The 13,148-nt window shown below is 40.8% G+C and overlaps 2 protein-coding genes across 2 annotated transcripts; both read left to right on the top strand.

Annotated features, from left to right (window-relative positions):
• The first annotated feature begins 295 nt into the window (after positions 1–295).
• On the top strand, positions 296–3,750 carry LOC6738641 (UDP-glucosyltransferase 2). Its single transcript, XM_002085407.4, has 4 exons — positions 296–1,100; positions 1,168–1,362; positions 1,503–1,716; positions 1,773–3,750. The coding sequence occupies exons 1-4, from the start codon at positions 655–657 to the stop codon at positions 2,826–2,828; spliced, it is 1,911 nt and encodes a 636-aa protein (XP_002085443.2). The 5' UTR covers positions 296–654; the 3' UTR covers positions 2,829–3,750.
• A 7,895-nt stretch (positions 3,751–11,645) lies between these two features.
• On the top strand, positions 11,646–12,071 carry LOC27208220. Its single transcript, XM_016183830.3, is given in 2 exon segments — positions 11,646–11,886; positions 11,889–12,071. Coding segments are annotated over 2 exon segments (132 nt in total). The 5' UTR covers positions 11,646–11,787; the 3' UTR covers positions 11,922–12,071.
• The last annotated feature ends 1,077 nt before the right edge of the window (positions 12,072–13,148 follow it).

The following is a 13,148-nucleotide window of genomic DNA, read 5'->3' as shown; positions in this document are numbered from 1 at the left end:
AAAGTATGCAGTAATTTCTAGAAGTTCAATAATGGGAATACACAAATATCATACTGGATTAGGCTGTGGCTTTAAAATAAATTATGTTTCAGTCACGTACTCATCTAAAGCATCACTTCCGACTGTTAAGTTAAAACAGTTTATTTTCTTGGCACAAGTTTCTTATACTTGCAATCTGCTTCTTTTTAATATCTAAATTTAAGTTTCAGAAGCTAGCGCCGCATCGCTGATGCTTCTTCCAGCTGCAAAATAGCTAGATTTGCCGGTCTAAGCAGCTTGCCGTTCATCTCCGAATGACATTCGCAAGAAACGCCGACACAGCCGCAGTTGTTGCTGTCGTTCTTTTCACTTTCGTTGCGTTTTGCATTGCATTTTATTTGGCAATTTGTGTGTTTTTTCAACAGCTGTGATATTTTGCCATCGCATCGTGGCGGCAAGATGATGAAAATCGGCGGAAAAACCGGGAGCAGAAGCAGCAGATAATAATAGAAGCTCCGTACGTGTGCGTGTGTGTGTGTGTGTATGGGCTGAGCGCCAGTGTTTGTGTGTGTTTTTGCGAAAAAAAAACCGGAAAAGCAAAACACAGACACGAATGCGGATGCGGATGTAGAAGCGGATGCAAAGGCCACTGCGGATATTATCCACAAACACAAAATGCAAATCCTGCAAGTGTTTCTGGGCACGCTGCTCTGCGGCATCGTCCTGGGCGCCAATATACTGGCAGTTTTTCCCAGTGTCTGGAAATCGCACTATCTCTTTGGCCGGAGATTGCTGCAGGAGCTGGTGGAGAGTCCGGGAAACCACTCCGTAACTCTGATCAGTCCGCATGCCGCACAGGAAGGTGTGGATGCAGAAATACCCAAAATCAGAGAGCTGCGCATCGAAGGGCTGCGGGAAAACTGGCTCGACATGGGCATGAGTTTCGAGGCGGAGGAAATGCGGGCGCAGAGTGTGATGGAAAGGTTCACCCGGCTGATCTACGCTGGCACTACCAATGTGGACATCTTGCTGTCGGATCCCCAGGTCAGGAAGCTCCTGACCAGCGGCGAAAAGTTCGACTTACTCATAGTGGACCTGTTCCTAAGCGATGCTCTGCTAGGGTGAGTCCAAAAGCCCAAAACGGGTTTCCTAGGTATCTATTTCAAATGGAAATCTGTTCTCTTTTAGCTTGGCCTTCTACTATGGCATACCCACAGTTGCAGTCAGTCCCACCGGCGCGAATTCCTGGCTAAATAACATGTTTGGCAATCCACAATCGTCCGCTCTGGATCCCAGCAATTTCCTGCCCTTCACGGAGAGAATGAACACGAGGCAGAGGATTCTTAACTCGCTTATGAGCACCTTTGAGCGCTTGACCTACAAGTAAGATCTTACTGCAGTAAAGCTCCTATAATTGTGTAGCATTTCGAGACAAATTAATAATCAGCAATTATTATTTTTAGTAGGAAAATATTCATTCTTTACATTCAGATTGACAGCATCGTTATTTTTATGTTTTGCAGCTTTTTCCACTTGATCTCCCAGCAATCGGTGTACACCAATCACTTTGAACTGCTCGTAAAGGAGCTGCCGCTTTATAGAGATCTGACAAAGAACCTCAGCTTGGCCTTGATCAACTCCCATCCAGGCCTACATTATCCACGTGCATATTTGCCCAACATGGTGGAAGTGGGCGGCCTGCACTTAAGCCACTCAAATGATGACCATTTGCCAAAGGTGTGTTTGAATGCATTCATTCATAAATTCAAATCCCTAACTTTAATTGTTTCCAGCATCTTCTGTCGTTCATGGAGTCTGCTCCCAGTGGGGTTATCTATTTTAGCCTGGGCGCCGATGTGGAAACAGCTCAGCTGCCTCAGGAGAAGTTGGCCATTATTCTGGATGTGTTTGGCCACCTCAAGGAGTTTCACTTCTTGCTGAAGTGGGAAAAGGAGGAGTTCACGGCGGAACAAGTGCTGCCGGAGAACGTTATGATTGCTGATTGGTGGCCACAACAGGCCATCCTTCACCATCCACAGGTCAAGATGTTTATTAGCAGCTGCGGTCAGTTGAGCGTTTGGGAATCGATTAGTGGACAAAAGCCAGTACTTGCCATACCCATTCTGGCCGAACAAGAGGTGATGGCTAAGCGCTTGCAGCGCCATGGAGTCTCCGTGACCGTTGGCTACGACTCGATAGCTTACGATTCGCTGCTCCACGGCATAAGACAGCTCACCCTGAATACCAGCTATGTGGAAAAGTTGGGTCAACTCAAAGAACGACTGATTAGCCGGGATTCAACGCCAGTTGGAAAAGCTGTGCGAAAGATACAGCTTATATTGGAGTCTGGAGGAGCTGACTTTCTCAAGTCGCACGCCAATACCTTAAACTTTTGGAGAGCAGAAGGTGTGGATGTTCTGCTTATAATAGCAGTGGGCTTTTTTGGAATTTTAACCATTCCGTTCCTGGCCATTTGCTTTATACTAAGAAAATCCTACCACAGCCAAGCCGCGCAGGATCAGCCACCATACAGAAGCAACCTAAAAGTGGTTGGCAGAGTGCACAGCTATGGTGACCAAGGGAGTGGTACATCTCCCAAGGGAACCGAGTCGCTCAGGAGAACACGATCCGCTCAATCTTTATCGGCGCGGTCCAGCTCTTCGAGCATGAGCTCCAACTCACCGACGAGTCCATCGACAGCGTCCACAACGCCACTGGACCTAACTCCCCCACCCCCGATTCAGCTGCTCGGACAGGTGCCGCCCTTGCAGTTGTACGTGAATCAGCAGCGGATATACTCAAGCGATCGAAAGACATCACAGGAGGGAGCAGAACGTAGGTTCTCATAACGATATATCTCCCGACGAAACATATTACTAATCTTACGGTGGATCACATAGAAAGGATGCTCGTCTCGATTTCACATCCTCATGTTAGGACTAGCTACTAGGATGTGTAACAAGCCTAACGGGAGGATGGGAAAGCAGAGCTTAGGGCGGGAAAATAATCATTGGACAATCTATTACTAGTTTCAACTAGATCTCTTAAAGATCCATTAAAGTTGCACAGTTGCCAACTATAATGACCTCGATTGTCCACCGAGTACATTCCGCATCTATAATCCGTGTCACAAAATCGATCCGCCAAGCCTATAAACCTATACATAAAAATATCGTCTAGTGTTAAGTGTGAGTTTTTGTTAATACATGTGGTTTTATATTTCGATAAGTTTTAAAATTTATAAATTGTATATATTTTGGATATTTGTATTGTGTGTGTGAACGAACGTTCATACTTTGAACAGATAATATTTGTACTGACAAAGTAAAACAATAAATTGGGTACTTGAAATTGATTTTATATTCTGATATTAATGTCAAAAACCCTTTACCGCTATTTCATTCAATTAATATTTCAATTCAAAGACTGACAACAACTTTCGCATATTTTTTTAAAGACAAAGCTTGATAGAAACACAAGCGGTTAGACTGCAATTGTTCAGCTCAAAAAAGCAACTGAGTATTGATAAAATATCTATGTCCCTTTGTTAATTTCGAGCTGAAATTAAAATTTTTAATGTTTTTATAATAATAATACATATAATGCGGGAAAACTAGCTGCAGTTTTCAATTCGGTTTAGTTGTTGTTTACAATGGGAAAACTAGCTGCAGTTTTCAATTCGGTTTAGTTGTTTTAAATACTTTAAATTAAGGATATTTTATAATGCCATGTATGAATTGTTGAATAAAATATATAAAATAACCCATAGAATTGGAATTAGTTGTTAACTAACATATATTCTATATTTCTTTGAAAAGTTGTAAATATTTGCCTAATTTAAATGGCTTAATTATATATCATTCATCTTTGTTTGAATTCTACTTAAATTCCCATGCCGTGCAAGTTTTATTTCACATTTTGTTTGAACTCTCCTTGAACAAATTCAAAATTCTTTTAGTTGGCATAGAGCAGTTAGCGTTAATTATGGTTTAATATAACGTCTCGGGGGCAAGGGGCGTGTCTAATTAGTTGACTGCACTGGGCTAATGTCGGCAGGCTTTGATGTGCATGGCGGCGTGTGCACTTCATTTAAGCCGAGTGCGGCTCAAGTGTCTCTGAGGATGTGCCGCGGATGCGGATGCTGCTGCGGCTGCGGATGCTCCGCACAGGATGGCAGGATGCCAGTTGTTGCAGCAAAGTCACCTGTTTGCTTTCATCAGTCCACACACACACGTTGACAAAGGGAAAACGAAAGCAGGTGAGTGGAAATTCGTGCGATGCATGTGTGCCGAGTGGGTGGCGCATTTTCACTTGGCTTCCTCCTCCGGCGGCCTGTTAATAAAACTGTATTTTTGCACACATGTCGCAAAGGTGGAGCTACTGAAGAACCCTGGGAGGAAAATGCACACGGGGTCTGGTTTCCACTCCTGATGCGCATATTTTTGGTTAGACATTGGAAATTTGATATGCAAACCACAAGTGACATGATGGTACTCACATGACATGGCTCTTCAATCCAATGAATCAAGATTAATTCTAGAGCTCAATCTTTTATAGATATATGATATATGTTTCTATAATATTATTAATCCTTTTTAATTTTGCTATCAAACTATCAAAGGCAAGGATTCACATTTGAACCACTTCGTGAGCGCTCATCGGATTCCAAGTGCAAGAGCCATCAATGGCGGTCAACTTCAACTCTGTTTCGCTGTCAGCTTTATAACCCGACAGTCCTATTTGGTGTTCCATCACAGCCACACTTGTCACAGGGGCCAAAGACTGGGAAAGATGTGGTGGAATGGGCACCAACTGGAGTGGAGGCCATCGGCTCGACCGCCAGTCGCGAATGTCAACCGCAAGAAGAGCGGCCGAGTCAAGTGAAGACTTCTCGCATTGACAGGCGGCCAGTGGAGTCGGCCGCATCACGAACACATGAAAAGGGGGTTATACACTGTCAGAAAATAAGGTATCATTTGGCTAGAGTTGAGTTTTGGACTTAATACATTACTTGGCTTACAAGCCACCGAATTCGGAAGCGATATACAGTACATAGAACACATATAGACATTCTTTTCCAAGATCACTAGCCGAGTCGATCTGGTCATGTCCGTTTGTCCGCTAGTTTGTCCGTTAGTTTGTCCGTACGTCTGTCCATATGATTCTCAGGATGTTTTCATAGATACACAGATTTAAAGATAATCTTTACCTGCAATGCACTTTATTATTAAAATAGAACAAATTGTACTGCTTTCGGAAATTCGTAATTCGTTTTAAAATCTATATACAACATGTTCGTAATATTATAAATTAATATGAAAAAAATCCAATGTCTCTTTCCCTTAAATTTAATTATATTTCGTACTGCATTGTTTTTTTATAGACTAAAAACGTTGTTTTTTTTCCAGTGCACCGCAAGAATTTGACATTCCGAGGTCTCGGGTTACGGCCATGGGAACAGAAAGAGTTCGAATTGGTTTTGGCCGTCACTGGGGCTTCCCCCGAGCGCATCTCCGTCTCCCATTAGCACTGCTGTCAGGGGTCCCATGGGGATTGGGGAGGCACGGCATCAAAGGCCCCCATTGACGGAGCTGCCGAGTTGTTGTCATCATCTGTCCACGGGCGGCTCCTTTCAGCTCCTTTGAAGTGGGGCTGCAAAATTAATTGCATGCTACACAAATCCCTCCTCGGCCCATCTGGCAAGCTAAAAACTAAAAACTCTAAATCAACAATCATCATAACTATAACTTCGTACAGAACCAAAGGAATGATGGGCGCTGGAAAATGGGAAGGGGTGGGGGGAGCATATGTGCTGTCAACATGCTGCCAGTTGCTTTGCTTGCTTCATTTCCCTTACCTCCCCCCCTTTGGTATTTTCAACACTTTTGTTGGGAACACACTTGACTCTTGCCACGGCAAATCCCACGCAATACACACTGAAAGAAAAATATATTAATACGAAATTCGAAATAATAAATAATTCTATCTGACTTTAGCATGCTTTTTACGAATACTTATATTGTTTAGTATTAAACAATTCACCTTGAGGTAACTTTTATACTTCTCAACACTATATAGATATTATTATATGTTGAAATATACATCCTTCTAACTCTATATAGATATTAGTATATGTTGATATATACATACAAATTATGGTTTTCTTTCGAGCACAATCTGTATATTTAAGCCATATTTCATATGTTTATAGAAATATCTTTGATTTGTTCAGTTCACAAAGTATCTTTCAGTGCAACTCCATCACGGACATGTGCCATGTACCCCGCATTGCCCCTCACATGGAGTTTCCGGCTTTTGTGTGCATTTTGCACTCTGTTTCAATTTAATTACTTTGGAGTTTCGGAGTTACGCAACGAGGACAAAGTTTGGGGGGTTGTAAATGGAGCAGTGGCCGAGTGATGTAGTTGTCCTCAATGTCGACCGCTGCAGTCTTCAATTTAACATTCATAATTCACAAATTAAATGAAAATGTGAGGGAAATCCCCAGCTGAAATCCTCGGCAAAGGATAACAAGAGCCGTGTTCCTGGTTTCGTTTGCGCAAATTTGCATTTATCGATTGGTGGAGTCGGCCGGTCCGAGCTGAGGCTTTTCCAGATTTCTGTTTTTTTGCGGCTGTTTTTCTTTTTTTTTTTGGGTGACACACAAAAAATAACAACACAATTTGCATAAACGTCAACAGCAGCAAAAGAAAAGGACACAAAATGCGGCAGCTGTTGCAGCAGCAAGGAAAAACAACCTCAGAATAAGTAAGTAGGGGGTACTATATACGGACAGGATGAATCGCACGGGAGGATGGGATGTAAGGACTCTTGGCGAAGTTGGGAGAGGAAGGCGGGAAGTGCTGCCAGTGTTATGACCTGGATCAAAGTCCGCAAATGTCACAGTAGCTGCAGTGAATTATCTTCTAAATGTTAGCCAGGAGTTTGAAATTTTTAAGATATATGATATAAGCTTAGAGATCTAATGGTTCATATTATAAATGGCAATAAAATAGAATAATAGTTACAAGGTTTTTTCACCTTTTACAAATGTAAAAGATAATGTAATAAGCTTAAATTTATTTATATCTAAGAATATTTTAAGATTTTGGTGTGTAAGTATAAATACTACTTCTTCAATGTTCCATTCAAACACTTATTAATAACGTATCTTTATACATTAAAGATAAATTTGTTACAATGTATTTAAGGCTAGACTTAAAGAGTGGTACTAAACACGTAATTAAAGCACATACATACAGTTACGGTAACAATAATAGCACCAAAAGCACATTTCGTGTTTGCCCCAGCGTTTCTCTATTTTCTGACATTTTTTCATAATTTTTTCCACTAATCTTAAATACTACAATGATTTTCAATCGAAATAATAAAATTGGTAACAGATCTAATGGATATTTTAAAAATAATTGGTAAAAGAAAAAAAAACCTCAAAATTTAGGCGGTAACAAAAATAGCACTGTTTCTCGTATTTTGCTAAAACTAACTAAAAAAATAAAATAAGAGTTCAACAAATGGATTATATCTTAAGAACTATGTTTAAAGAATCTTAATATTTGGTTGCGTGACCATTGTAGGCAATGACTGCTGCGCATCCTCTTGGCATGGAGTCCACCAAGTCCTGGTACCGTTTTTGAGGAATTTTGCTCCGTGAATCCTTGATCCTCGATTCCCCATGAATCCAAAGTTCCTCGTTATGGTTGGGCTTGGCTTCAGGAACCTTTTTTTCACGTCCGCACAAAGTTTTTCGATTGGATTCAAGTCGGGTGGCTGAGCAGGCCATTTCATTCCTCGGATCGATTTCTGCTCAAACCACTTTCGAGCCTTCTTCCTCGTGTGTTTTGGGTCGTTATCCTGTTGAAATGTCCCAAAAAACGGCATTTCATCCTCGGCATATGGCGCCATCACATTTTCCGGGATACCTGTGTAAATGTGCTGATCCATGATGCCTTGAATCATATGAATCGGATCTACTCCATAGTATGAAAAGCACGCCCATACCATGATGTTGGATCCCCCGTGCTTTACCGTCTTAAAGGTGAAGCGAGGATTATTTTCAGTTCGTGGTGGACGCGGGACATAAGACCGAGAGCCTTTCCAACCAAAAAACAAAATTTTGCTCTAATCTGACCACAAAATGTGGCGCCACTTCTCCACAGGCCAGTCATTGCGTATTTTGGCATATCCGATTCGCTTTCCCACATGCTTCACAGTCAAAAGCGGGACTTTTCTGGGACTGCACACATTAAGGTTGTTTTGTCTTAAGTGTTTGCGAACTGTTTCCACGCTTGCAGCTATCTGGAGCTCCTTCTTCAGTTCCGTCGCCGGCTTAAAAGGCTCCTTCTTGCTTTGCCGAACCAAGCGCTTGATCTCCACATTGGACATAGAGGGCTTTCTTCCACGTTTTTCGTTATTTTCGACAAACAGCAGTGCGTTGCGGATCATATTGTTTGAAAAACAAAAAAAACCGTCCCATTTTAGCGTAGGTTTTACCTTCACAGATCATGTTTTTAATCAAATTCCTTATTTCGACGGTAAAATGCTTTCCCCGACCCATTACTAGAGAATTTTTGGTCTTCTTTCGAAAAAAATTCAATTAAAACCTTTAATGCAACTCCTTTTTTCAAAATTTGTCGAAAAAAAACCAAAAGCAATCACTCCTATTAATTTTATTCAGCAAAAACGTGGTCAGTGCTATTTTTGTTACGGCCTCATTTAGCGACCTTTTGCAGAAAGTGCCCAAAAACAAAAAGAACCGTTACATTGAGAGAGTCAAAATTTCTTGCTTAGAGAGACAACATATGGTACTTATTATTCATGCAATCAGACTTTAAAAAAAATAAAAAATAAAAAAAATAAACATTCAATACCTTTTTTTAGGAAATCAACTTTCCACCTGCAGTAGTGCTATTATTTTAACCGCAGCTGTAGGTGCATCTAGTTGGGTACTCACTTTTATTACTGCCCCATGGACCAGTAGCAAGTATGTTTGCAAACTTTCAAAACAAGTCTCCTCATGTCCTTTATTTGAGTACCAAAAGTCCAATTTGGTTGACCGAAAACCCTTTTCCACACGCCGCCTGACTATTTTTTGGCCAAAACTTTATTGTGGCTGTCACGGTTATGAGTGTATTTGGTGCTCTTGTAGCCAACTTTAAAATGCATTCGAACACGGCTAAAACTTTCCCGTGGGTGTATGTATGAGTGCGTTCAGGGGGCGTGGCAACAGCAGGAAATGTATCCCATAAGGAGTAGACCAGAAACAGAAACAGAACAGTGCAGTGCATTGCCGAGCGGAAGGCACTTCCTGTGGATGTTCGAGTGTGCATGTGCTCCTTCTGCCCAGCTCCTCCTCCGTTCCGTCCACACCCATCTCCTGGCTTCCTGCGCCTGGTTGGGCTCGATGCAGATAAGAGGCATATACGCTTGTCAAGATTTGCTTTGATGTCTTTTTCATGTGCCCGACTTGGGTGCGGCCAGCTCCATGTCCAATGCTACATCTGTGCACAGGGGAAAATGCAGAGGAAGCAAGGAAAAATATATATATTTATTTATTTATATTTATATATTTATATATTTTTTCATAATAAATAAGAACCGATAATGTGGCATAATTCTATATTCAAGGGAAAGAAGATGGAAAGAATGTTTAACAAAATATTCAACTCAATTGTATATGCTTTTTAACTTAGTTGAGCAATTTTTAAAAGAGCATTTATTCCTTTTTAGAACTTGATTGTTTTTCGCGCAGTGTATGCCTCTGCTTAATGCTGCTTAGCTCTGTCGCTTTGCTTCTCTTGTGTGGGTTGACAACAATTAAAAAGTGACGGGCAAGACAAATCGGCAGGAGGAGCGGAGGACGGGGTGCGGATGCCAGGAGGTCTGCCAACTTAAGTAGCAGCAAATACACAAAAAAGCAAATTCTCTTTGGAAGCATTTCAATTGGCTTTTGTTTATGCGAGAGATTCCCCCGCCCGGCGCGCCCTTTGAATTTGCTTTGAAGTCGAGCATTTCCATGGGTCCGCCGCGGTGTGAGTAAGTTTTATTTTTGGTAGCGAAGAGATTTTATTAGCAAAAGGGTTGGGAAAGCGCTTTGAAGTTCAAGTGTAGGCGCAGCAGCGGCCCCATTGATATATTTATTTCCCCGCACAATCGCTCGCTTTGTGGCCGTCGCAAATTGAAATATCGCATCAATTTGCCATGCCGCCGTCGCGCTTTGTAATAAAAGTAAATAATAATTTAATAAAAAGGCAGCAAAAAACCCCACCGCAAACTACAAAACGAAACAGCGAAATGCGGCGCAAAAAAATCAAAAAGCGACTGAGCAAAATCAACCATTAAACGCTGCCGGCAAAGAACAAAGCCGAACCAACCGACCGGCAAAAAGCCGCCAACAGCTGGCCCGAAACGCGCAAAAAAACGCAGGAGAGCCGCTCGTCGGCGGGGCGGCACTATCACCATCGCCCTCTATGTGTCAGTTGGCCGACAGCGGCCCACCGTCGAATCCGCCGCGCATGCGCAACTCACCGATGTGTGTGGCTCCCAGTGGTGTCAATGAAAGATGGCTTGGATTAGCGGATAAGAAGGGTAAAGCAACTAATAACTTAATAATAATAACTTATCTTATACTGGATCATAAACAAATCTATTTTCGATTAAATTGATACCTAATTGCTTGTGAGTACTAACATAACATTGATAATACTTAACCGGATACTTAGCAACACATACATAAAAATACTGTTCTTAAGACAAATTTGAACTCAAAGTATACTACTTTTTTCAGTTACAGAAAGTATAGTATTAAAATAAATAAAATAAAAAATAAAAATAAATCATAAAATCTTTAAATCTTTCCTTTTTCCAATGTCATTTGCAAGCAAAAAAACTCTATTTTGTTTTAAAAAACAAAAACAATGTTAAGATACCTGTAATGTTAAGATACAAAATTATGATGTACGGATTCTTCATTTAATAAATATAAAATACAAAATAAAATTTTTCCTAGGCTCAGGCGATTGATTAAAAGAAATATTTTAGTATTATGAGAATAATTTTACCACTAATCAATAATAATATGTTTTTATAAAATTAAAATAAAATAAATTTAAAGATATATTTTCAAAAATATATTGGCCTACTTAAGATTTATCCGGAAAAAGGACAAATTGGCAGCACTGGAGGTGCCGCGCTTGAGATTTCCTGAGATGCCGATGCCAACCGCTTCCAATTGATTTGAACGAGCGCAAAAGCTTTTGGACAAGTTGATAAGAGCGGCGATCCAACATGACCGTTTTGCCGCTTTTATGGCCGGGATGTAACGGGTTAAAGAGTATACCAAATACCCTTTCTCGACCTTTTTGTTTGGCATAAAACTGGCTCTTAGCACTCAGAGGTCAAACTTAAGAAGATAAACTAGAAACTTACTTTTTATAAACTACTATGGGCGATCATTTTTTCAAATTTGAATTAATTCAATTATACTAATTTACATTTACTAAGATAAACAAAGGATTAAAAGAGTTTAGCCATATTATGTATAGTTTTTAATGATTTTTAAAAGAGTTTAACTATTACTAGACATTGTACACAATTAATAAATACCTTGATTTAAAACTTTGTGATCCTAAATATATAATATTTAAGGGCATACTTCAACTTCGACTTGAGTGGCCTTTCGATTAGGTTTAATCGTACTTTTTTTCGCACGGGTGGCTTTCGACGTGGCTGAACTGTCCAGAGAGATCCGACTCTCGCCTGAGATGGCGGTGCAACTTCAAAGGAAGTGTGATGGGCGAATGTGTGAGGTGGCCGCCAGCGGACCGGCCTGAAATGAACATGCACACATGCCGGCGAAGGGGCGGAGAAAATTTCCGAGGAGGGGGAGTGCTGGCGGAGCAGGAGGATCGGGTCTGTCCAGCTAATCAAGCATCAACTTCATCATCATCACCGCGGATGCACCGTGAACAGTTACTCATATAGGAAGTGCATGGGTAATCGGAGGAAAATGAGCGGCGTGGCTTTGATGAGTTGCAGATAAATACAGTTTCACAGTTATTATGAGGATGCAGAAATTAATGTGTTTTGATTGTATTTCTATGGTTATCCACACACTATGTGTGTGATACTTTCAACCTAGGACATCTTGAAATTTATTATTAAAAATGTATTAAATTATTCATTGCTGCGAAATAAATTATTTGTATATTTCACTGTCATGGGTAAATTTCTGTGATAGCCTTAAAAATCCAAAAATTTGCAGGTTTCATATATTTCACGTTCAATTTTAACAATGTTAGTCTTAGCTGCCGTTACTTTTGTAGCATTACTTTCCAGAATCAAGATTGGTATTGAGGATAATGCTATTCTGCAGCATTCCTTTACATTTACATGTATATATATTATTTACAAATGTAAATAAATTAGCTACAATGGTCTTTATTTTCTAAGAAATTCTTAGTAATATAATGCGAACTAAGTTTACATTCCATCTGCGCATGCGTGAGTCCTTTTGCTCAGCAGGAACGGCTAACGGGTCGTATGAGTTATGGCAATCGAATGGGCGCACGTGGCCACCGGTCCAATGGCCAGTAAATCAAACTTTTTGGCAGGGCGTGTAAACAGTGTTATAAATCAGAAAACCGCAAGGCAGCCACCAGGCAGCGACCACATTGTCCATGGAGGAAAGCAGACAGTTGGCAGACTGAAGTCGGATGTGAAGACATCCACCCACACGGGCGGGAAAATGCGAGGCGGATTGCAATGCGCCAGGATGCAAGTGACGCATGGTGCTATTAACATATTACCAGGCGGAAAGTGGGTGGATAACACATTCAGTCGGTGGATGGAAGTGCGTGCATAGAACTTAGAGCTGCCAGCGAATATTGGAGCAATTGGAGCACCCAGCTAAGTATGAGCATTTGATGAAAACATAACACTGACTAAACAAGATATTTTTCTGCGGCTGATTGTATGTATGAAATTGTTGTTGATTTATGTTGCACTAAGCACACCATAAGTTAATTTGTATATACATATATAGACTTACTACGATTTTGAAGTACTCTTCCTTGGTTAGAGGATAGAAAGCATGAAATTGAATAGCAGTGCAATAAATCCGTACTAATTTCCATTCGTTTTTGCGTATTATA

Source organism: Drosophila simulans, chromosome 3L (genome assembly GCF_016746395.2).
Source record: "Drosophila simulans strain w501 chromosome 3L, Prin_Dsim_3.1, whole genome shotgun sequence".
NCBI lineage: Eukaryota > Metazoa > Arthropoda > Insecta > Diptera > Drosophilidae > Drosophila > Drosophila simulans.
This window is presented reverse-complemented; position numbering and strand designations above follow the sequence as displayed.